This window comes from Rhinoderma darwinii, chromosome 3 (genome assembly GCF_050947455.1).
Source record: "Rhinoderma darwinii isolate aRhiDar2 chromosome 3, aRhiDar2.hap1, whole genome shotgun sequence".
NCBI classification, from domain to species: domain Eukaryota; kingdom Metazoa; phylum Chordata; class Amphibia; order Anura; family Rhinodermatidae; genus Rhinoderma; species Rhinoderma darwinii.
In genome coordinates, this window is record NC_134689.1 from 391,681,790 (window position 1) to 391,707,519 (window position 25,730).

Below are 25,730 nucleotides of genomic sequence, written 5' to 3' on the forward strand. Positions count from 1 at the left end.
ACTAGAATTAACATATTGTAATTGTCGTTTCCTCCCAGGTGACTCTATCCATATGTCACTGCGGTGTATTTATCGTGATCTGTGAACAAAAACAAAAGAAGAAAAAAAAGTTTGAAAAACCTTATTAAAAATCAAATAGATCACACCTACACAGAGGTTAACGCACATCGGAAACCGGAGAGGCCGGGGCAAACCAGATCTATAGCACATTCCCCGAGGGAAATCGATATTGAGACCATAGGGTTTAGGTGTATTTATTTAACTTGTGTATCAATGGTAATTCGCAAGTTTTCAGTAACCTAACCCTATCACCTCTCCCCCCATCATAATGGGGGAATAGGATCTACCACCCAAAATCTGAGATCTCGTTCACTGTGATTGACCTCCGTAAAATCTTTAGGCATTTGGAAGATGCAGCCGTTTTTTGCGTCTTGTATAGCGATGCTGATTCATGAGTGCACAGTTTATGCAGCTCAGGCTAGGATAGCACCTTTTTTGGTGCACAAAGGTATGTATGATGACCACTTCTGGGGGGCCCATATCAGAATTAAGCAACTCATCCCCGAAGCGATGCTGCTGTACAAAACGGAGCCGTAAATCGTCTGTATGCATAAACCTGAATAAATTAAAAGTTACTTGATGGCTCAAGTCCCTGATTCATCGTCTTCTATGTCCTTTGAGTCATCATTCATACATGGGGAACAAATGATCAGCGAAAACTACTGATAGCTGCCAATAGTGGAGGTCACCCAGCTCTCAATAGATCCTATTCTATGAATAAGAATTGAGAAGTTCGAAACGCGTAGGCGTTCTCTGCCCGGGATTTTTAATACTTGTTTTATTATTTGATACCAATAAACAGCATTGCATTTTTTACCTACCTCATCGTGTGCCGGACCCTAACTTTTTTCTTGGATGTCAACCCACCTCCGACGTGGATTCTTTGCCCGAGCACCGATTGATCATGGGTTGTGGCGTCTTCATCCTGCTGCAATGGTGAGCGGACCAATATTTTTGTTTTTTGCCCAGCTCTCAATAGACCCTGAATAGTATATGAATTTACATTTACATCTGTTTTTGCTACTTCTTTGCCTGTGTCAATGTGTCAGTCTTCACTGCAGTTCTGGCATTATATTCACAGTCAAAATGAGTAGGAAAGATCCAGTTCACAATCAGTTAGGTCAGAGATACTTTTGATACTTTTCTGCAGTGCATGGAATTGTGGCAAAAAGAAATTTAATTGTCAAATTTATTTTTCAATAAAACATGATTATCATCAGCAAGCAATGCCTCATCAGTAAAACTGTGGGATCCTCCTGGAATAGCTATTTAAAGACACAGCCGACAAGGAAAACATTGTTTTTAGATGTCAGTCATCTAATAACCAATTATCCCTTGTGGACATCCATTATCATAGGCACTTAGAGGAGCCAGAGCCCTCTAATTTGGCACAGCAGAGTGGTGCAGCGGAAGCGTGCTGGGCCCATAACCCAGAGGTCGATGGATCGAAACCATCCTCTGCTAGTTTTTTTTTTCTTTTCATATTAAAAAAGTAGAAATTATTTTTATATTTTCTCCTTAACGTGATTACTTATAATGAACCTATTAAAATATATATATATACACACACTCACATACATATATTTTGTATTGAATCAGTATTGTAGTGCGCACGCTTCTCTCCCCAGTAATCCCAGCCTATAGTCACATGACTCACCCATCCCCCATCAACAAATAGCTGCCGGCAGAACTTAACCCATTAATAACCAGTCTTCACACTTTTTGTTACACAACTGTATCCATATGCAATCTATATATTCCCATTAAGAAATATTTCACATTTTTTATTTGCAGTAAATTTGAGTTTGTAGGGAAATATTTAGAATTTGTATGCTTTAAAAAAAAGCAGAATTTAGTACGGCCGTTAATGAAGGTTCCATGAAAAACGGGCCGCACACGGATAAAACGGACAGGAGTAGGACCTGTCCTATTTTTGAGGGAATGGCCACCGTTAAAGTAAAGGATGTGTGCATGGCCCCATTGAAATGAATGTGTCAGGGTGATATCCGTTAAAAAAACGGATAGCACCCTGAAGAAAAAAACTGAAGTGTGCATGAGGCCTTACTGTTTCAGTTAACATCGGAGGGGCAGGAAGCTAAATTATAAAGATGTCCTTTGTTTTATTCTAAATGTCGGTCACATCACGCACTAAGATGACCTGCAGATGCGAAATGCGTTTTAGGTCTACTTCACACGCAATATTCTTTCAGCGTCTTTAAATACTTGTAAAAAAACTTCATGAATTTCAATTGTTTTTTTGGTGGTGTTTTTTATTTTGTCACATTTTAAATATGCGTTTTTTTCTGGTGTTTTGAAGTCCTCCAGATTAGCCTATGGGAAAAAGGCAAGAATAAAATGCCAAAGTGCTCAAACCAAAGGTCTGTTTGTAGGCTATCTCTACTACTATAATACTATACTACTGCCCCCTATGTTCAAGAATATAACTACTATAATACTGCCCCCTATATACAAGAATATAGCTACTATAATACTGCCCCTATATACAAGAATATAACTACTATAATACTGCCCCTATATACAAGAATATAACTACTATAATACTGCCTCCTATATACAAGAATATAACTACTATAATACTGCCCCCTATATACAAGAATATAATTACTATAATACTGCCTCCTATATACAAGAATATAACTAGTATAATACTGCCCCTATGTACAAGAATATAACTACTATAATACTGCCCCCTATATACAAGAATATAACTAATATAATACTGCCCCCTATATACAAGAATATAACTACTATAATACTGCCCCTATATACAAGAATATAACCACTATAATACTGCCCCTATATACAAGAATATAACTACTATAATACTGCTCCTATGTACAGGAATATAACTATTATAATACTGCCCCCTATATACAAGAATGTAACTACTATAATACTGCCCCTATATACAAGAATATAACTAATATAATACTGCTCCTATGTACAGGAATATAACTATTATAATACTGCCCCCTATATACAAGAATGTAACTACTATAATATTGCCCCCTATGTACAAGAATATGACTACTATAATACTGACCCCTATATACAAGAATATAACTACATAATACTGCCCCTATATACAAGAATGTAACTACTATAATACTGCCCCCTATATACAAGAATATAACTAATATAATACTGCTCCTATGTACAGGAATATAACTATTATAATACTGCCCCCTATATACAAGAATGTAACTACTATAATACTGACCCCTATGTACAAGAATATAACTACTATAATACTGCCCCCTATATACAAGAATATAATTACTATAATACTGCCCCCTATGTACAAGAACATAACTACTATAATACTGCCCCCTATATACAAGAATATAACTACTATAATACTGCCCCTATATACAAGAATATAACTACTATAATACTGCCTCCTATATACAAGAATATAACTACTATAATACTGCCCCCTATATACAAGAATATAATTACTATAATACTGCCCCTATATACAAGAATATAACTAATATAATACTGCTCCTATGTACAGGAATATAACTATTATAATACTGCCCCCTATATACAAGAATGTAACTACTATAATATTGCCCCCTATATACAAGAATATAACTACTATAATACTGCTCCTATATACAAGAATATAACTACTATAATACTGCCCCTATATACAAGAATATAACTACTATAATACTGCCCCTATATACAAGAATATAACTACTATAATACTGCCCCTATATACAAGAATTGAACTACTATAATACTGTCCCCATATATAAGAATATTACTACTATAACACTGCCCATATGTACAAGAATATAACTACTATAATACTGCCTCATATGTACAAGAATATAACTACTATAATACTGCCCCCTATATACAAGAATTGAACTACTATAATACTGCCCCCTATATACAAGAACATAACTACTATAATACTGCCTCATATATAAGAATATTACTACTATAACACTGCCCATATGTACAAGAATGTAACTACTATAATACTGCCCCCTATGTACAAGAATATAACTACTATAATACTTCCATGTACTGTCTGTAAGAAATTGTAGGTTGTTACAGTGAAAGTTGTCCACAGTCTATAATGTGCACTCACCTTTATGTACAATCTGTGTATGATGATTTTGTGGAAATTCTGGCTTATTACTTTTCAAAAATGAAAAGAAGGGAAATATCACTACATCTGTAGGTGGAGTCGAACAACTAAAGGCCCTATTACACGGGCCAATGATCGGAAACGAGCGTTCATATGACTGCTCGTTCCCGATCATTGCCCTGTGTAATCAGGGCAACCATCAGCCGATAAAGGAGCAAACAATCATTCATTGGCTGACCTGCTCTTTTATGCAAAATTAAAAATCAGCGTTTTCTGCAGCACATGTCCCTGTGTAATCAGGTGGAGGTGCTGCCGCCATGATGAAAATGTATGCGGACGAGCTATCGGAGTAAAGATCGCTCGTCCCTATACATAAGCCATCATTGCTCAGTGTGAAAGCAGCAAACGAGCGCCGATAAATGAGCTGTCTCGTTCATCAGTGCTCGTATAAACGGCTCATGTCGGGCCGTGTAGAAGGACCCTAACTTTTGGTTTAATAGCCGATCGCAACTGTTGCTCCACAGAAACCTGCCGAGGTTCCAGTGGTACTGTAAAGTATGTGTTCACCTTTGAACTCCATTTCAAACTTTACATAGAGAATGAATCGCCAAAAAATCTACATACATTACATAACTGATCCTGAGTTACATCCTGTATTATACTCCAGAGCTGTACTCACTATTGTTATGGAATCACTGGTTGCGCAATTCCCAAAAAGGCTACTGGAGACTGTCGGGAGTACACGTGCAAATAAAACCGCAACCCCAAATTTGTCACAACTCTGATCGACAGAATCTAAGGCTACTCTGAGGTATTCGCCAGAGCCCACCGCAAGGCGGGATGTTTTTTGCTGCACAGAACCCAGGTTGTTCTAACAGAGTTCAGTGTTGGATAATGGGTGCAATGCAGGCAAACCTGAACAGGTAACCAGACAGCCAGAGGGTAAAACAGAAAGTCCAAAACAGAGCGAGTGGAAATCAGGTACAACAGAGGTCAGAGCCAGCCGAGAGCAGATAATCAAAATCGCTAAACAAGGGGTTAACAAGAGACAAGCTGAGGTCAGTTTCCAAGAAGTCCAGAAGTCTAGGGCACAGAGTAAGGCCTTATTCACACGAACATGTGCATTTTGCGGAAGTGCGTCCGTGTGCTGCGCATGATTTTCACGCACCCATTGACTTCAATGGATGCGTGAAAAACGCCCAAATATAGGACATGTCGTGAGTTTTGCGCAGCGGACACACTCTGTGTGAAAATCACGGAATGTTTGAACGGCCCCATTGACTAACATAGGTCCGTGCGACGCGCGTTATTTTCACGCGCGTATCACGGACGTTAAACACGTTCGTGTGAATAAGGCCTAAGTGAGATCTTGATCACAACACCTAAGTAAGGAGAAAATTCACACGCAAAGAAAGAGGGAGGAGGCCAGGTATAAACACCTGACAGGAAGAAGATAGAGATGTGGGATAGACTCAGGAAGTAAACAGAACTACCCAGAAGCTAGATCAGTAGTCATGGCGATCTTAAAGACACAGACGCTTCCTAACAACTATTCTGTTGGTGGAGTCACTGTGTACATACATTACATTACTTATCCTGTACTGATCCTGACTTACATCCTGTAAAATTTATTCCAGAGCTGCACTCACTATTCTGCTGGTGGAGTCACTGTGTACATACATTACATTACTTATCCTGTACTGATCCTGACTTACATCCTGTATTATATTCCAGAGCTGCACTCACTATTCTGCTGGTGGAGTCACTGTGTACATACATTACATTACTTATCCTGTACTGATCCTGAGTTACATCCTGTATTATATTCCAGAGCTGCACTCACTATTCTGCTGGTGGAGTCACTGTGTACATACATTACATTACTTATCCTGTACTGATCCTGAGTTATATCCTGTATTATACTCCAGAGCTGCACTCACTATTCTGCTGGTGGAGTCACTGTGTACATATATTAGATTACTTATCCCGTACTGATCCCGAGTTATATCCTGTATTATACTCCAGAGCTGCACTCACTATTCTACTGGTGGAGTCACTGTGCGCATATATTACATTACTTAACCCGTACTGATCCCGAGTTATATCCTGTATTATACTCCAGAGCTGCACTCACTATTCTGCTGGTGGAGTCACTGTGTACATATATTACATTACTTAACCCGTACTGATCCCGAGTTATATCCTGTATTATACTCCAGAGCTGCACTCACTATTCTGCTGGTGGGGTCACTGTGTACATACATTACATTACTTATGCCGTACTGGTCCTGAGTTACAGTCTGTTTTATGCTCCTTGGCTGCATTCACAATTCTGAAGGCTTCATAGCTGTAATCTCCCAGTATTCCCTCCTTGTCCAGCACTATACAGTAATCTTAGTTAGGAAAACACTAGCAGTCGCACTGAATTATAGGAGCTCAGCTAAGCTGTTAGTGGTGTTTCTGACAACAAGCCTGTTGCCTGCTTTCATTAACAACCAGAATTGTGAATGCAGCTCTGGAGAACAATAGGGGCTGTAATTCTGGATCGGTACATGATAAGTAATGTATTGTATTTACAACGTGACTCAATTTTTTAATTTATTTATGATCCCGCAATCTTCTTTAATAGTTCTGATAGTTCATCTCTATTTGTAATAGCATTCACGTGACAGATATGAAGTCCTGGTATATGGAGAGAGTCATGGCACAAAATGTTTCACTTGCAGTTGCACTTTTATGTGAGGCACTGTGGCTAGCACTGCTTGGAGTTCCAGTGGTATGCACTATTTCAGGATTACTGTGGCTGGCACTGTTAGAGGGGTTGCTGTATCTGACACTACATGTGGGGCACTGTGGTTAGCACTGTTTGGAGTTTCAACAGTAGGCCCTGTTTGGTGATCACTGTGGATGGCGCTGTTAGAGGGGACGCTGTGGCTGGCAATATATATGGGGACGCTGTAGCTAGTACTGTTTAGTGTTCCAGTGGTAGGCACTGTTTGGTGATCACTGTGGTTGGTGCTGTTAGAGGGGTCGCTGTATCTGACACTACATGTGGGGCACTGTGGTTAGCACTGCTTGGAGTTCCAGCAGTAGGCACTGTTGGTGATCACTGTGGATGGGGCTGTTAGAGGGGACGCTGTGGCTGGCAATATATATGGGGACGCTGTAGCTAGTACTGTTTAGTGTTCCAGTGGTAGGCACTGTTTGGTGATCACTGTGGTTGGTGCTGTTAGAGGGGTCGCTGTATCTGACACTACATGTGGGGCACTGTGGTTAGCACTGCTTGGAGTTCCAGCAGTAGGCACTGTTGGTGATCACTGTGGATGGGGCTGTTAGAGGGGACGATGTGGCTGGCAATATATATGGGGGTGCTGTGGCAAGCACTATATGGGGGGACACTGTGGCATCGGTCTGTCGCAGCTGGGGAGAAGAACAAGTATAGGATTCTTGGTTTATTCAATGATTTACATAAATAATATGTCACCACATCTATCATGTGTGGCAGGTTTGAGGAGCATATGAATAGTTTGCGTGCTCTTCTGATACAGAAAATGACTATACTCAGCAACTCCTTATCTGTTTCATAGTATCTGCAGACTCACCAGCCTCGTCCGTCACACAGAGTCTATGAAAGAAATGTGGAAATGTCACTTTACAACAAAATCTATATAAAAAAATATCCACATATAAAAGTCACGAATCTCACAAGTGACAATTTTTTTTCTTTCTTCCATTATACTGGAGCAGGACCAACATTTATTCCAGTACATAACCGTGGACTTATGAACCTCAGACATTCAACGTCAACCAAACCAAAGCCATCCTAAGCGACAAGCCTTGTTTTATTATCTCTTGTTTTTTTTTTTTTCAGGCCGGGTGTTTTATACACTAAAATTCCTAACACACCTCCATCAATTTCGAAGACCCTCATCAATAAAAATAGTATTGATGCTGGGGCTAACTGCGAGTCATCTAGGCCCGGGAGCAGTAAAGGTCAGACATGCCGGACCTACAGTGATCATCTAAATGTCCACACCAGCTTCCAGTTAAAAAGGGGTTGTCTTCATAAAACCAGACCCCAGACACTTATTTTAAGATCAGACCCCTAAATAAATTTCAGACCCCATAAGTATATTTCGACCCCAGACCAGACCCCTCAGTATATTCAGACCCCAGACCAGACTCCCTAAATATATATTCAGACACCAGACCAGACCCCTCAGTATATTCAGACCCCAGACCAGACTCCTTAAATATATATTCAGACACCAGACCAGACCCCTATATTAATATCAGACCCCAGACCAATAACTTAATTCAGACCCCAGATCAGATAATAAGAAAAAAATATTCAGACCCCAGACTATATAGAAGAAGTTGCAGAGCCAGCCTGCTTTTAGAACGTGATTTCACTGCAAAGAAAAACAAAGTACTAAATCAGTGAGTGAGGCGGGTGCAGGAGGGTGGCACTGGCACCTTATCGACAGCAAGCCTTTCAATATTATATGCCACACGCTGGAGAGGAAATGGTATTTTTTGTTTCTTGTGCCCAAAACAATAAGTATTTCCTAAACAGACCTTGATTGTTGCTAATGAGAATTTAATTACACTAACTATACCGAAGCAGAGCACCATCTAGTGGCATGTTGGGTTGTTATTATTAGTATTCATTTATATAGCACCATCAAGTGGCAGAATGGGTTAATATAGTAAAAATAATATTTATTCTATATTCTATTATATTCCACCAACTGGTCATAATCATCAGGGCATGCAATGATAACTTATTCCGCAGTCCTGTGCAGAGATTGTGCCTACATATTTGTGGGGGGTTCTGGTTGGCACTGTTTTTGGGGGACTGCACTCACTTGTATGTAGGAACATTGTCTGGAATTGTCTTTGGGGGAAGTCTGGTTGGCACTACTTAACTAGAAATTCTTCCTGCCATTATTTAAAAAGGGACGCTGGCTAATACTGCCTATGGGGGAACTCTGACTGGTATGTTTTTGGAGGGGCTCTGAATGGCACTATTTTTGAAGTGGCTCTTGATAGCACTTTTTATTAATGGGCTCTGGATGGCACTGTTTATAGGGGATTCTGGATTAAGTTAACTCTTTCTGGCACTGTTTATGGAGGGACTCTGGTGTGCACTGTTTATGGTAGGACACTGGATGGCACTGTTTATGGAGGGCTCTTTCTGGCACAATTTATGGATGGGCTCTGGATGGCAGTGTTTATAGAGGAGCTCTGGAAGGCACTGTTTATGGAAGGGCTCTAGATGGCACTGTTTATGGAGGAGCTCTATATGGCACTGTTTATGGAGAGGCTCTGTATCGCACTGTTTATAGAGGGGCTCTGGATGACTGTTTATGGAGGAACTCTGGCTGGCACTGTTTTTAGAGGGGCTCTGGATGGCACTATTTATGGAGGGACTTTGGGTGGCACTGTTTATAAAGGAGCTCAGGATTGCACAGTTTATGAAGTGGCTCTGTTTATGGAGAGACTCTAGATGGCACTGTTTATGGAGGGGCTCACTGAGCCTCCATGACTGCACACAGAGAGTCATGTCCCTATAAGTAGCATATCCCTATAAGTAGAGTATCCCTATAAAAAGCATTTCCCTATAAGTAGAGTATCCCTATAAAAAGCATTTCCCTATAAGTAACATATCCCTATAAGTAGCATTTCCCTATAAGTAACATATCCCTATAAGTACCATATCCCTATAAGTAGCATATCCCTATAAGTAGCATATCCCTATAAGTAGCATTTCCCTATAAGTAACATATCCCTATAAGTACCATATCCCTATAAGTACCATATCCCTATAAGTAGCATATCCCTATAAGTAGCATATCCCTATAAGGCCTAGTTTACACGAGCGTGTGCGTTTTGCGCACGCAAAAAAGGCTGCGTTTTGCGTGCGCAAAAGGCACTTAACAGCTCTGTGTGTCATCAGCGTATGATGTGCGCAAAAATCACGCAGCCGCCATCATTATGACACTCCATTTGGATGTGTGTAAACAGAAAAGCACGTGGTGCTTTTCTGTTTACATTCATAGTTTTACAGCTGTTGCACGAATCACGCTCGCCCCATGGAAGTGCTTCCGTGGGGCATGCGTGATTTTCACGCACCCATTGACTTCAATGGGAGCACGATGCACGAGCAACGCATAAATATAGGACATGTCGTGAGTTTTACGCAACGGACTCACTCTGCGCAAAAATCACGGACTGTCTGCACTGCCCCATAGACTTACATAGGTGCGTTGCACGGACGTAAATCACGCTCGTGTAAATGAGGCCTAAGAAGCATATCCCTATAAGAAGTATATCCCTTTAAGTAGAATATCACTATAAGAAGCATTTCCCTATAAGTAGCATATCACTATAAGAAGTATATCCCTTTACGTAGAATATCACTATAAGAAGCATATCCCTATAAGAAGTATATCCTTATAAAAAGCATTTCCCTATAAGTAGCATATCCCTATAAGTAGCATATCCCTATAAGTAGTATATCCCTATAAGAAGCATTTCACTATAAGAAGCATTTCCCTATAAGTAACATATCCCTATAAGAAGCATTTCACTATAAGTAGCATATCCCTATAAGAAGCATATCCCTATAAGTAGCATATCCCTATAAGAAGCATTTCACTATAAGAAGCATTTCCCTATAAGTAACATATCCCTATAAGAAGCATTTCACTATAAGTAGCATATCACTATAAGTAGCATTTCACTATAAGTAGCATATCCCTATAAGAAGCATTTCACTATAAGTAGCATATCCCTATAAGAAGCATTTCCCTATAAGAAGCATTTCCCTATAAGTAGCATATCCCTATAAGAAGCATATCCCTATAAGTAGCATATCCCTATAAGTAACATATCCCTATAAGTAGCATATCCCTATAAGTAGCATTTCCCTATAAGTAACATATCCCTATAAGTAGCATATCCCTATAAGAAGCATTTCACTATAAGAAGCATTTCCCTATAAGTAACATATCCCTATAAGTAGCATATCCCTATAAGAAGCATTTCACTATAAGAAGCATTTCCCTATAAGTAACATATCCCTATAAGAAGCATTTCACTATAAGTAGCATATCCCTATAAGAAGCATTTCACTATAAGAAGCATATCCCTATAAGTAGCATATCCCTATAAGTAGCATATCCCTATAAGTAGTATATCCCTATAAGAAGCATTTCACTATAAGAAGCATTTCCCTATAAGTAACATATCCCTATAAGAAGCATTTCACTATAAGTAGCATATCCCTATAAGAAGCATATCCCTATAAGTAGCATATCCCTATAAGAAGCATTTCACTATAAGAAGCATTTCCCTATAAGTAACATATCCCTATAAGAAGCATTTCACTATAAGTAGCATATCACTATAAGTAGCATTTCACTATAAGTAGCATATCCCTATAAGAAGCATTTCACTATAAGTAGCATATCCCTATAAGAAGCATTTCCCTATAAGAAGCATTTCCCTATAAGTAGCATATCCCTATAAGAAGCATATCCCTATAAGTAGCATATCCCTATAAGTAACATATCCCTATAAGTAGCATATCCCTATAAGTAGCATTTCCCTATAAGTAACATATCCCTATAAGTAGCATATCCCTATAAGAAGCATTTCACTATAAGAAGCATTTCCCTATAAGTAACATATCCCTATAAGTAGCATATCCCTATAAGAAGCATTTCACTATAAGAAGCATTTCCCTATAAGTAACATATCCCTATAAGAAGCATTTCACTATAAGTAGCATATCACTATAAGAAGCATATCCCTATAAGTAGCATATCCCTATAAGTAACATATCCCTATAAGTAGCATATCCCTATAAGTAGCATATCCCTATAAGTAACATATCCCTATAAGTAGCATATCCCTATAAGTAGCATTTCCCTATAAGTAACATATCCCTATAAGTAACATATCCCTATAAGTAACATATCCCTATAAGAAGCATTTCACTATAAGTAGCATATCCCTATAAGAAGCATATCCCTATAAGTAGCATATCCCTATAAGAAGCATTTCACTATAAGAAGCATTTCCCTATAAGAAGCATTTTCCTATAAGAAGCATTTCCCTATAAGTAACATATCCCTATAAGTAGCATATCCCTATAAGAAGCATTTCACTATAAGAAGCATTTCCCTATAAGTAACATATCCCTATAAGTAGCATATCCCTATAAGAAGCATTTCACTATAAGAAGCATTTCCCTATAAGTAACATATCCCTATAAGAAGCATTTCACTATAAGTAGCATATCCCTATAAGAAGCATATCCCTATAAGTAGCATATCCCTATAAGTAACATATCCCTATAAGTAGCATATCCCTATAAGTAGCATTTCCCTATAAGTAACATATCCCTATAAGTAACATATCCCTATAAGTAACATATCCCTATAAGAAGCATTTCACTATAAGTAGCATATCCCTATAAGAAGCATATCCCTATAAGTAGCATATCCCTATAAGAAGCATTTCACTATAAGAAGCATTTCCCTATAAGAAGCATTTTCCTATAAGAAGCATTTCCCTATAAGTAGCATATCCCTATAAGTAACATATCCCTATAAGTAGCATATCCCTATAAGTAGCATTTCCCTATAAGTAGCATATCCCTATAAGTAGCATTTCCCTATAAGTAGCATATCCCTATAAGTAGCATATCCCTATAAGAAGCATTTCACTATAAGAAGCATTTCACTATAAGAAGCATTTCCCTATAAGTAGCATATCCCTATAAGAAGCATTTCCCTATAAGAAGCATTTCACTATAAGTAACATATCCCTATAAGTAACATATCCCTATAAGAAGCATTTCACTATAAGTAACATATCCCTATAAGTAACATATCCCTATAAGAAGCATTTCACTATAAGTAGCATTTCACTATAAGAAGCATATCCATATAAGTATCCGCACTTACTGTTTTCCATACAGTGCAGTCCCTTCTCTACGGTATTTCTCCTGCTTTCTGGCACCACATTCCCAGTTGCTCCAGTGGCGCAATCGGTTAGCGCGCGGTACTTATATGTCAGTAACTGGTGAGCGATGCCGAGGTTGTGAGTTCGAGCCTCACCTGGAGCACAGTATTTTATGCTACTGTCATATTACCGCTATCTTTTATATTGAATTATTCTGAGTCATCCAGTAATAACCGCTTCCTATATCTGAAATAAAATGTACTAACAATAAGAAGTGATTAACACATCCATAAAAAGTGTTTCTGCCCGGTTTCGAACCGGGGACCTTTCGCGTGTTAGGCGAACGTGATAACCACTACACTACAGAAACTGCCACACGCTCTTGTATCACCAATGACCACAAGACTAGTAGGACTGTGAATGGTCATGTGACTTTAAGATTGGTAATATTGTACCGATAGCTGGGCTGAAGGCTAGGCTAGTAAACATGGCTGTTTGGGGTTGTTGCCGCTGGTGGCGCAGTTTTTTATACTAGTCATATGTTCGCATGTATTTACGCTGGGGTAAACTTTAGTCCTCCAGTGGCGTCTACTGGCTAACCATCGGCTGTGTTTAGTGTGTGTAGACGCTCTGCTCAGCTGCGGAGTTGCCTCTATGGTCGTCGTTGACAGCCGTGAGGCGGAAGTGCGCCGTGTCCATGGAGATGATGAAGATGTCGGCCGCGGTGCATTATGGTGAGACCTCCAGCGGCGTTTCTGTGACACCGACCCTGTCGTGGCTGCCGGACTGTGTTCTCCTGGAGGTGCTGAGCTTCTTGTCGGTGCGGGATTTGATCCGTAGCTGCCGGTGAGAGGCTGGGGCGGGTGTACGGGTGAGGAGAGGGGGTTGTCAGGGTTTCCTATTGTTGCGACCCTCTTGAGCATGTGCAGTGATGAAAGTCTCAGCTGGAGGCAGACAGGGCATGCTGGGACTTGTAGTCCACATTACTAGACTGCTTCAGTAGCCCCAGCCACATTATAACGGCATTTACAGCCATTCTCATAAATAGCAATTTATTTAAAGGCAATGTCCATGTTCGGTATCAGGCGTCCTGCTTGTCGGTCTTATTTGTACCTATCACTTGCAGACTTGCTTATTGTTAAGAACAGCAAGATGTCCCACGTCCACAAGCGATGCCAGCAGGGTGTCACCAATCCACAAGCGATGCCAGCAGGGTGTCCCCAATCCACAAGCGTTGCCAGCAGGGTGTCCCCAATCCACAAGCGATGCCAGCAGGGTGTCCCCAATCCACAAGCGATGCCAGCAGGGTGTCCCCAATCCACAAGCGATGCCAGCAGGGTGTCCCCAATCCACAAGCGATGCCAGCAGGGTGTCCCCAATCCACAAGCGATGCCAGCAGGGTGTCCCCAATCCACAAGCGATGCCAGCAGGGTGTCCCCAGTCCACAAGCGATGCCAGCAGGGTGTCCCCAGTCCACAAGCGATGCCAGCAGGGTGTCCCCAGTCCACAAGCGATGCCAGCAGGGTGTCCCCAGTCCACAAGCGATGCCAGCAGGGTGTCCCCAGTCCACAAGCGATGCCAGCAGGGTGTCACCAGTCCACAAGCGAAGCCAGCAGGGTGTCACCTGCCCATAAACGATGCCAGAAGAGTGCCACCGTCCATGATCGCTGCCAGCAGTGTGCCTCCTACCCCCTGATTTTAAATGGGGCCAGCAATGTGCCAGCTGGTCGTGAATGGTGCCAGCAGTGTGCCTCCCCCCCCGGCCATGAACGGTGCCAGCAGTGTAGCCCCCCGGCCATGAATGGTGCCAGCAGTGTACCCCCCTCACGGCCATGAACGGTGCGAGCAGTGTGCCCCACCTGGCCATGAACAGTGCCAGCAGTGTGCCCCACCTGGCCATGAACGGTGCCAGCAGTGTGCCCCACCTGGCCATGAACGGTGCCAGCAGTGTGCCCCACCTGGCCATGAACGGTGCCAGCAGTGTGCCCCACCTGGCCATGAACGGTGCCAGCAGTGTGCCCCCCGGCCATGAATGGTGCCAACAGTGTGCCCCCCCGGCCATGAACGGTGCCAGCAGTGTGCCCCCCCCCCCGGCCATGAACGGTGCCAGCAGTGTGCCCCCCCCCCCGGCCATGAACGGTGCCAGCAGTGTGCCCCCTCCCCCTGGGCATGAACGGTGCCAGCAGAGTAGGAAATATGTTCCCAAAATAATGCTTTCCTCTGCTGGATCCATTCCTATATTTGGCGAGAAATATGGACTATAGCTACGCTTTCTTAAAGGGACAGCAATCTTCTAATGTGTCGGTCGTTTCTACACTGGCGTTGTGCTGCGGTGCAGTAAAGCGGTAACTAACAGCACATAGGAGGCTGGTCCTGTACGGAATAGTAAAGTCCATAGGTCCACGACTAATCCATTTTAATGTCCAGAAGGTAAGACCTCATTTACTTTTTTTTTTTTTCCCCCCCTTAAGAGTCTGCAAAAGGTGGAAGAGGCTGGTTCTGGACAAATCCTTATGGAGATACGTGGACTTGACACCATACAAGGTCAGGTATATCTTTCATTTATGGTCAATTATATTATTTATCCCACATTAAAGACTATGTACACCTATAAGAGTGTTTGTTTTTTTTTTGTCAGTCGTGTTTGGTGCAACTTTCACATTTTTGTTTTTATTAAAAATGTATTTTTACTTTTTGAGATGCAGCTGCTTTGTATCCTGTATACAGAGCAGCTGAATCCTGTACCCATTAGGTCCACGGGACGAACGGGTTCAGTGTCAGCGGGTCCTCTGTGTCTCTGACACGCGGGATCCACCAGTTATCCATCACATCTAAGTTCATAAGGTTAAAACAATGGCCGCATGTATTTCAATGGGGCCGTTCACACAGCCGTTGTTTCAACGGACCGCGTAAAGGATCCTTTGAAAAATAGAGCATGTCCTATTTTCTTCCAGATGGGACCTTCCAGTGTATTTAGTCCATAGCTGGTAACGGTTTTCTCTACCCAGCTGTGCGCAGGTCACAGGAAGCCGGTGGTTAGTGGAAAACCAGATGTCAGATGGTGATAATTTGTTCCATGAAGCGCAGATGGCGTCTGTCTACATGAGCTGATTGTACAATCGTCTTATTGCTGAACAGGGGTGACAAATCCTAGCCAAGACTAAAAGCCGGCAAGGACAATCTGTAGGGCCAAGTCTGCACCGCGATCGGAGGCGTGTAAGCCAAACCTTACTACACAAAACTTGAGGTTATGCCTCAAAGTCGTGAAAATAGTACGACCATTGGCAGTTACAACAGCGTGCCCCCATCTACTGGGAATGTAAAGGTGAAGAAAATTAAAAAGTTTTTGAAAATCAGTGATCCATCTGTGTCGTAGCTCAAGCATATTCACAAAGCTGGCCGTACACATTATATTAAGGTCAGCTGAGCCCGCCAATTCTGCAAGAATTGGCCGATCGTCCAATGTGACCCTCCTCCAACATCCGCGGGAAGAGGTATCGGGTTTGTTGAATTTCAGTATGCCCGATTATTTATTAGTTCCTTGAGCGCATAAAGGGGGGAGTCGGAAGAGAACTGGCCATAGAACAGCTGTGCAGTGACATCATATCCACAGCTGAGCAACAGTGAACATGATTGGTCAACAACCTGACACATAGTGTTAAAGGTCCGAGTAGGCGCATCTGTAAATGGGCCATTCCCCGTGTTTACAGGTGGCATAGTACCCGTCTTCCAGTGAAATCTTTGAGAAGAGTTGGCATTGACCTGTGTACACGGATGTGCTCCTCTGAGACTTCTCAAGTGCTTCAGGCCATTGTTCCAGCAGGTTATGAGATGTTTGCTTCCAAGTTGATCTAGATCATCTGCTAATCCACGTGACAAAGTGTTGCCACGTGTTTCTAGAGGACACATCAGATCCGGTCCTCACCTTTTTATTGTAGAAAATAGAAACATTAAGAAGTCACTGGTTTCCATGATGACGTTTGCCCAGTCTGGTTTTCCATTGTCTTTTCTGTATGGAAAGGATGCATTCAGTAGTTGGCAATGTACCACCGGTTCCCTGAGCTCTGACTTTCACGGCCTCTGTCATTCATTCTATGTTTATTGGTGTGTCCAGGTCTTGCCAAAACGTCATGGTTCTCAGGTGGGTTTTTGTACACCACTGTCGTGAAATCTTGACAGAAGTTGAGAACTTCCACAATTTTATGTGTTTTTGAAGTATTGCAAATTTGAACCACGCTGAGTCCAGACAAGGTGTAGGACTAATAAAATAGATTAAAAAAAAAGGTTTAATTATCTATGTTTGTTTAACAGTTGAATTCTAAGATCTTGTGGCATCTGGTGAGGCACTGGCTTGGAACCGGCCTGCAAACCCTGAAACTAAAGGGACTCCTAAATTCGGTGAAGAAACAGGAGTTCCTGACTCCAGCTGTTCTTCAGGTCCTGGAGAAGCGTTACCCCAGTCTTGAACACCTTGACCTACAGGAAATAAACCTCCGCTCCCTGAACTATGACTGTATACCGTCCACCTTGAAGACACTTGTGCTGTCAGAATGCGAGATCCCACTGACTTGGTTCAAGTCCTCCACCAACAAAACCAAAGGTGTCCTAAAACTGGAGAATCTCATTCTGAACAAAGTGTCCTCTTTCTCCAACCATCATTTGGAGACCATTTGCAGTCAGTCAAGCCTAAAGACCCTCTGCCTATCTGGCACCTACAGAGTCAATGACATTGGGATTCAGAAAGCTGTTCCTTACCTAAAAGGATTAGAACACTTAAAACTAAATGAGTGCAACATCACCGATATCACTCTGCACTTAATCGGCTGCCACTTGAAGAATCTCCGGACCTTGGCTCTTGTGGATTTCCACTATTTAACAGACGCAGGACTAGCCTGTCTATCTGGGGTTAAGACGATGGAGAAGTTGTGGTTGGAGTGCTGTTTCTGTTTCTCTTCCAGTTCCATCATTGCAGTGTGTGTCAGCCTCCCTGCCCTGAACTATCTTAACCTCAATGGGATCTTCTTTGAGGGCCAAGGCATAGATGAAGTACGGAAAAGCCTCCCACGTTGCACAGTTACGAATGCTTTCTCCGGTACGGATTCTGTACTCAAAAATAAATAGCTTTACCTAGTGAAGAACATATTGCAACTTTGCTCCTAGGACAATGCCCGGGTATACAACTTCTCTCCTCCAATTTCTATACCTTCAGTGTAAACATTGCTATATGAGATCCATACGGTAATTTATTCTGAACTGTGGCATAAGGTCTACTGGGAGTTTCGGATCTAAGCCTCTATTAACCTACCAATATAGTGTTTTTCTGAAACTTTCTAATTTCCTTACAAAAAGTGCCGTTCTGTATTCCCAAACACTGGACAAAGGATCTGCTATGTACTAGTTGTCCCTACTAGAGCTTCATCATGTAGCTAAGGGAGAAGTGAGAGTCCCGTCCATTGTCCTTTCATCTTATTTATCCCCAATGTAGGCCTGGACAAACTGTTAGAGCTGACTCCTAGACTTGGCTAACGGTAGTCAGCAATGACGTGCCGGACTCCATCTACACAACCCGGTAGAGAAGAGATTTATTCACATTTAATATGTAAGTCATACACATTCCCCTTGGTAGTTACAGTTGTGTTCCCCCATCTAGTAGTTTAAAGTCCCCAAGTCATCAGAGCAGAACCCTGACTTCCCCCAGTAGTCACAGCAGGTCCTCTCTACTTCCCAAGTAATCACATCAGTCCTTTCCTATTTCAGCAGTAGTCACAGCTGACCCTCCAATTTGCCAGTGTTTACAGCAGCCCCCTTTACTACCCCAGTAGTCACAGCAGGACTCTCCCCGTGTGCTCACACAAGGATGATTTTGTAGACACTATGGCGATTTTAGAAGCAAGATATAACCTGAGTATATTATACATATCAATCATAGGTGAATTTATTAAGACTGGCTTTTCATACTCCAGTATTACTAGAAAGAAAAGTTGGCATATGATGCGACACGTTTATTAAGGGGCGCACTCCTCTTAATAAATGTGTCACATTTTTTGGCCGGCCATGCATCATCCATTGATTTGGTCTGAGCAGAACGGTTCACAAAAATACCTCTGATTTTGTCAGCTGTTTAGATACCACGGGGTCAAAAGGGTTTTCCAGGACTTAACTATTGAAAGCCTATTCTTCGTATAGGCCATCAGTATTTGAATAGTGGGGGTCGGACTCCCGGGACTCCAGCAGATTGACGGCTTCCTCTTAGTTGGAAAATTCTCTCTTCCTCTTTGACTACATGGTAGTATATAGGGAAAAAATTAGTGTTTCTTTGTCTTCTCCGCTCTACTGGTATCTGTTCCCATTTTAATATGATGTAAAATGGATCAAAAGTATGACCTTTAGGCCTCATGCATACGACCTTACTACAGAGTCATAGTATGGTGCCATATAATCCTCCAAGATAGGATACCTTTGTAATATGCCACCCCATGGGTATGCCAAAAAAAAATGAAATTCTCCATAGGGAGGTACTGTAGGGTCACACAGACTTCCATGGATGTCGTGTGTATTAGGCCTAAAGAAAATGGATCATGTTTTTCTACTAGGTGACGGTTTATGCCAAATAATAACCTAGCACATTGTCCATCTGGTATTTCATACACCTCCAGGCACGGCCAATATGGAAACCGCTTGTTTTTGATTTGGGCGCGGTTTGGTTTATATTTATTGCATATCTATTCTAATAATGGCAATTGGCACATGCTAGAAACACTGCGTGTAGTACCATCTCTGTAACCCAGACAGTCTTGACTCCTGATAACATTTTTGAGAGTCCATTCAGGTGATTTCGTTTTCTAACCTGGCGCGGTGGGTTTTGTTTGGGGAAACAGAACTAATCACTTTCATGTGATCCCCCTTTACCCATTTTGGCTTTTACAAATTTATCAGTAGTGAATATATTTTTTTGATAAAATTGTGATCGTACGGCGGACTACCAATCACATAGTCCCTTTGAAGGATCTGAGCCATGTGACTTAGAGCCATCGTTTCCTCTACCTGAAATAGCAAAAAAGAAAAATGGCTGTCTACAAAATGTTAAATGGGGACCCACTTAAAATAATTTTTATAGAAGCCAGAAGTTGCCATCAGTGGGGCCGAGTTGGGCACTCCAATGATTTCCCAAACAAAGATGGTCATGGCACCGTACAGATTGATTTCAATAGGGCTCTATTGTGACCACTGTTGCGCTACAGTCCCCGGTAGGAGAAATTAGTAGGGCACCCCTTTCATAGACTGTCAGCAGAGGATTTTTAAATGGAATTCCCTCTAAATTTTATATGAAATATCTACATTTCTAAAAAGCTTTCCATATCTATATATGTTATGAATGGACTATATGTGTTTTTAAAGGGGTATTCCAGTTTCAGCCAAAAATACTTGATCGTTGTGTAATGAAGAGTTGAGGCCCTTTAAGGGCTCATTCAGACGAGCGCATATGTAGTCCATGTGGTGGTTGTTAAAGCAACGGCCGTCACACGGACTCGTGTACTTCAATGGGGCGGTTCACACGACCTTTGTTTCAACGGAGCGTGGGAAGGATACGAGGCTAGCTACGCTCATCTGAATGTTGCCTCACACAGGCCAATGATTGGGTGAATGAGCATCCTTGCGAACGCTTGTTCCCAATCAGTGCCCTGTGTAATGAGTGTTCATCGGCTAATCGCATCTTTAATGCGCCCAAAAAATAGTTGCTAGTTGCCAAACTATAAACAGAGAGATGTGATTTTTTTTTTTTTTTCATTCTCTTTCTGAATCGATTCCGTGTCATTTTTAACCCGTTAGTGACCGGCCCATCGGCTTTTTACGTCGGTCACTAACGGGCCTTATTCCGATGCCATAGACTTTTTATGTTGCGGCATCGGAATAAGTAAACAGAGCAGGGAGCTGTCAAATCTCCCTGCTCTCAGCTGCCAGAGGCAGCTGAGGGCTGGGGGCGTCCCTGCTCTGCCGGGTGAGATCGATATTAGTATCGATCTCACCCGTTTAACCCCTCAGATGCGGTGCTCAATAGCGTGCACCGCATCTGAGTGGTTTTGGAGAGAGGGAGGGAGCTCCCTCTCTCTCCCACCGACACACGGCGATGAGATCGCCGAGTGTCTGTGTCTCCAATGGCAGCCGGGGGCCTAATAAAGGCCCCCAGGTCTGCCTGTGGTGAATGCCTGCTAGATCATGCCGGAGGCCTAGAAGATGCCTGTCCGTTTTAAACGGACAGGCATAATACACTGCAATACAGAAGTATTGCAGTGTATTATAATAGCGATGGGAGGACCGCATATTAAAGTCCCCTAGTGGGACTAGTAAAAAAGTTTAATAAAGTTAATTTAAAAAAAAATTAAAAACCCACTTTTTCCCCTTACAAAATGCTTTACTATTAAAAAAACAAAAAAAAGTTACACATATTTGGTATCGCCGCGTCCGTAACGACCCCGACTATAAATCTATTACATTACTTAACCCGCACGGTGAACGCCGTAAAAAATGAAATAAAAAACGACGGAAAAATTGCTGTTTTCTGTGAATCCTGACTTTAAAAAAATGTGATTAAAAAGTGATCAAAAAGTCGCATCTACTCCAAAATGGTACCAATAAAAACTACAAGTCGTCCCGCAAAAAAAATAAAAACGTTACGGCTCTTCAAATATGGAGACACAAAAACAAATAATTTTGAAAAAAAAAGCGTTTTTACTGTGTAAAAGTAGTAAAACATACAAAAACGATACAAATTTGGTATCGTTGCAATCGTAACAACCCGCTGAATAAAGTTATTGTGTTATTTATACCACACGGTAAACGGCGTAGATTTAGGACGCAAAAAAAAGTGGCGAAATTTCAGGTTTGTTTTCTACCCCCCCCCCCCAAAAGTTAATAAATGTTAATCAATAAATAATATGTCCCCCAAAATGGTGCTATTAAAAAGTACAACTTGTCCCGCAAAAAACAAGACCTTATACAGCTATGTCGACGCAAAAATAAAAAGGTTATAGCTCTTGGAATGCGACGATTGAAAAATGTAAAAAATGGCTTGGTCATTAAGGTTTAAAATAGGCTGGTCATTAAGGGGTTAAGATCTGTTTGTTATTCAATAGAAACCTTGACTGTTTCCAATGGATGAAAATCTGTCCGGGTCATGTGATGATCACACCGGTGCACGGCTCGTTACAAGACACCGCTCTGATACCCATACTGTAACGAGCCGTGCACCTGTGTGTCCATCACATGACCTGGACAGATTTTTAGCCATTGGAAGTATGGAAGTAAACCGTCAAGGGTCCTATTGAATGACCGCAAGCAGAGATCTTGAAAACCATGACCAATTGATACAGAACGTATATGGGAAAAATTGCATAACTTTTCATGACACGGTTGCTGAAACGGGAATATCTCTTTTTAAAGTGTTTGTTCAACAACTTTCCATAAATCAATAGTACAGGCAAAAATAAACCTTTTTGTCATATATCTGATTACAGAAAAATTCCTCTTTCTCCACTGACTCCTTTCCTCCTACCACGGGCTTGGCTATTTTCGGCAGTCCCATAAAGAATGAATACAGTGGCAGCCCGCGTGATCGCCGCTCTATTTATACAGGGGACTCCGGACGCTGTTCTTTTGATCGTTGGGGTCCCAGCAGTTGGACCCCCAGCAATCAGACTTATTACCTGTCCTGTAAATTGGTAATCAGATGTTATGGTTGGAAAACCCCTTTAAGACGGAGGAGAGGAGACTGATAAATGGAGAATGGAATTTTTTTGTAATCCGGTATATTACAAAGTTTATTTTTGCGTGTACTATTGATTTTTGGGAATTTATTTATAGGTGGAGGTAAAGTTTAAGCTTTAGCGGTCCCTCCCTGAATGAAAAAAAATATTTACTTTGGAAAAATGTCAGGCCCCCATGCACACGACCATAAAAAAACTCCGTAAGTGCGGACCACAATACGGTCCGCAATTATGGACCCACCCGGTTCTATTGGCCGTGAACACCTTTCCGTACCGCTGATAGGTGTCCGTGCCGTAGAACCGTGCCGGAAATTATGGAGCATGTGCTACTTTTCGTTTTTTACGGGCCGTGCTCCCATACTTTGTATAAGAGCACGGCACGAAAATGCGGCCGGCCGTGCCCATGAGGCCTAAGTATGTGTTTTGCTTAAGAGCGTTATTTGCAGTATATTCATGTTTTTATTATTTGTTTTTAGAGCTGTACAATTTTAATTTCTTTTTTGAAATAAATGCGTTTCTATTTTTTTAGGAATATAATATATATATTTAAGGCGACCTCATTTCAGCTCCATTCTGGTCCCGATGTCATCATTTTACCATAGGATTAACTTCATGCACTTTCTTGTAAAATTTTACTCCACAGCCTGAACCACTTGGGGCAGCCATCTTGTTCAAAAGAGACACTAAGGCTGGGTTCACACGACCTATTTTCAGACGTAATGGAGGCGTATTATGCCTCGTTTTACGCCTGAAAATAGGGCTACAATACGTCGGCAAACATCTGCCCATTCATTTGAATGGGTTTGCCGACGTATTGTGCAGACGACCTGTCATTTACGCGTCGTCGTTTGACAGCTGTCAAACGACGACGCATAAAAATACAGCCTCGTCAAAAGAAGTGCAGGACACTTATATACATTATGTGCAGGACACTTCTTGGGACGTTTTTGGAGCCGTTTTCTCATAGACTCCAATGAAAACAGCTCCAAAAACGGACGTAAAAAACGGTGCGAAAAACGCGAGTTGCTCAAAAAAAGTCTGAAAATCAGGGGCTGTTTTCCCTTGAAAACAGCTCCGTATTTTCAGCCGTTTTTGGTCACTACGTGTGCACATACCCTTACTAGTGTATGGCCATAATACAAAATAGCTGCCTGGAGGGGGTATTTGCAGTGAGTAGGAATGAAGGATTTTGCAAGGTTTTTTTTATATCATGGGTCTATATGTTTTATCTTATTTGAATTGTTAATGTTAAAGGTCATAAGAAAAAAATGTACTTTGTAAATTTTGCTTCAATAAATCTGTTTTATATTATTTGGGATGTTTTTTTATTATTGAATCCTCTGCAGTCCCGCTTATTTTTGTTCATGGCCCTGGTTATGTAAATAGGAATTGAGACTCCATAAGGCTGAGTTCACACAGAGTTTGTTGCAGGAGGAAAATTCTGCCTCAAAATTCTATTTTTTGCTCGCGCCCATTGAGCGCTACGGGCAAAAACGCAGCGAAATACTCTATCTCTGCCTCCCATTGATGTCAATGGGAGGTCAGAGGCGTAAACGCCCGAAGATAGGGCATGACGCTTCTTTTTACCGCGAGGCGGTTTTTCCACTCGCGATAAAAAAACGCGCCCGCCTCCCATTGAAATCAATGGGAGGCTTTTTCGGTCGTTTTTTGGCGCGTTTTCCGATGCGGTTTCCGCGTCAAAAAAACGTGTCAAAAAAAACTCAGTGTGAACAGGGCCTAACTGTTTCCCACATTATTTAGAAGTAATCCCTAGGCAGGCACCTCATTTGCCCCCTTGTCACAGCCCACGAATAATACCGGGATAAGTATGTAGATGGCCGCTTGCTACATGAACCATTTGAATCAAATGTATAATTATCCAAAAAGAAACAAAACAATAGTGTAAAAAAATGTTACCGTCCACACGTGGCGGAATTGCTGTGGAATTCTCCTGCGGCCGTTTTTTACATTTGTTTCTATACATTTTTAGGACGTTGCGGAAAACTCTGCTGCGGACCATAGGCTGCGGTGCAGAATTTTCCCTCCGCAGCATGCACTGTCTGTTGCGGAGAAGAAGAGGAATTTCACTGCGGATTTCAGCCTTTGCAATGCAAAAACTGACATCTGTGGCTCGTCCGCTGTGTTTTCTGCAACGTCTGAATTACCTGTCAAATATGCAAATGTTGGTGCAGATTCGTTGCGTAATTGCCCCAAATCTGTACCAACATTTGCAGCGGAAAAACTCTGCCACGTGTGAACGTGCCCTTTAAGGGGATGTACCAGATTTGACAATTATCACCTATCCACAGGATCACCACTGATCACAAACCCCCGATCCTCGTTACTGCACTTCCTGCAGTGAGGAGGAGCTTGACGGGTGCATTGATTCAGCATGCGTTTGCCACTCTATTCAATGCCTATGGGACTGATGGAAACCGCAGAACATCGCACTTCGCTTTTTCCGTAATTCTCAGACATTAAATGGTGTGGCTTCTTGTATGCTCGACTCCCGCTCTATTTAATGTCCTCCTGTGCGGTTCTTGCAAGCGTCGGAAGTCCCAGCGATCGGGCAATTACCACCTATCCTGTGAATATGTGATAATTGTCATCCTGGTACTCACAAATAAAAATGAAGTGTATATAACAAAAAGAAAGGGATCAGGAATAATCAGTTGTGGTAGCGCCAAGCAGAGCAGGGTCTCCACTTACTTGCTGTTTCTCTGTTTCGGTAAACCCCGTTTACTTCCATACAGGTTTCATACTGATATCGTTGGTTTACTTTTGCTATTACTTAGAGATGTATTTCC

General features: G+C 41.8%; 1 protein-coding gene, 1 long non-coding RNA gene and 2 other non-coding genes across 5 annotated transcripts; 2 read left to right on the plus strand and 2 right to left on the minus strand.

Moving 5' to 3' along the window:
* LOC142750126 (uncharacterized) lies at positions 1 to 14,026 on the minus strand. 2 transcript variants are annotated; one of them, XR_012882569.1, is made up of 3 exons: positions 13,162 to 14,026; positions 882 to 1,042; positions 1 to 79 (listed from the first exon to the last, which is right to left on the minus strand). It is a non-coding gene; the product is annotated as an uncharacterized LOC142750126 (long non-coding RNA). The 2 variants fall into 2 exon arrangements; XR_012882568.1 differs by lacking the exon at positions 13,162 to 14,026 and adding an exon at positions 1,639 to 1,698.
* TRNAI-UAU (transfer RNA isoleucine (anticodon UAU)) lies at positions 13,230 to 13,322 on the plus strand. The gene is given in 2 exon segments: positions 13,230 to 13,267; positions 13,287 to 13,322. It is a non-coding gene; the product is annotated as a tRNA-Ile (tRNA).
* On the minus strand, positions 13,457 to 13,529 carry TRNAV-AAC (transfer RNA valine (anticodon AAC)). Its single transcript has one exon. It is a non-coding gene; the product is annotated as a tRNA-Val (tRNA).
* On the plus strand, positions 13,650 to 24,227 carry FBXL12 (F-box and leucine rich repeat protein 12). Its single transcript, XM_075858951.1, has 3 exons — positions 13,650 to 14,005; positions 15,631 to 15,703; positions 17,471 to 24,227. The coding sequence occupies exons 1-3, from the start codon at positions 13,857 to 13,859 to the stop codon at positions 18,278 to 18,280; spliced, it is 1,032 nt and encodes a 343-aa protein (XP_075715066.1). The 5' UTR covers positions 13,650 to 13,856; the 3' UTR covers positions 18,281 to 24,227.
* The last annotated feature ends 1,503 nt before the right edge of the window (positions 24,228 to 25,730 follow it).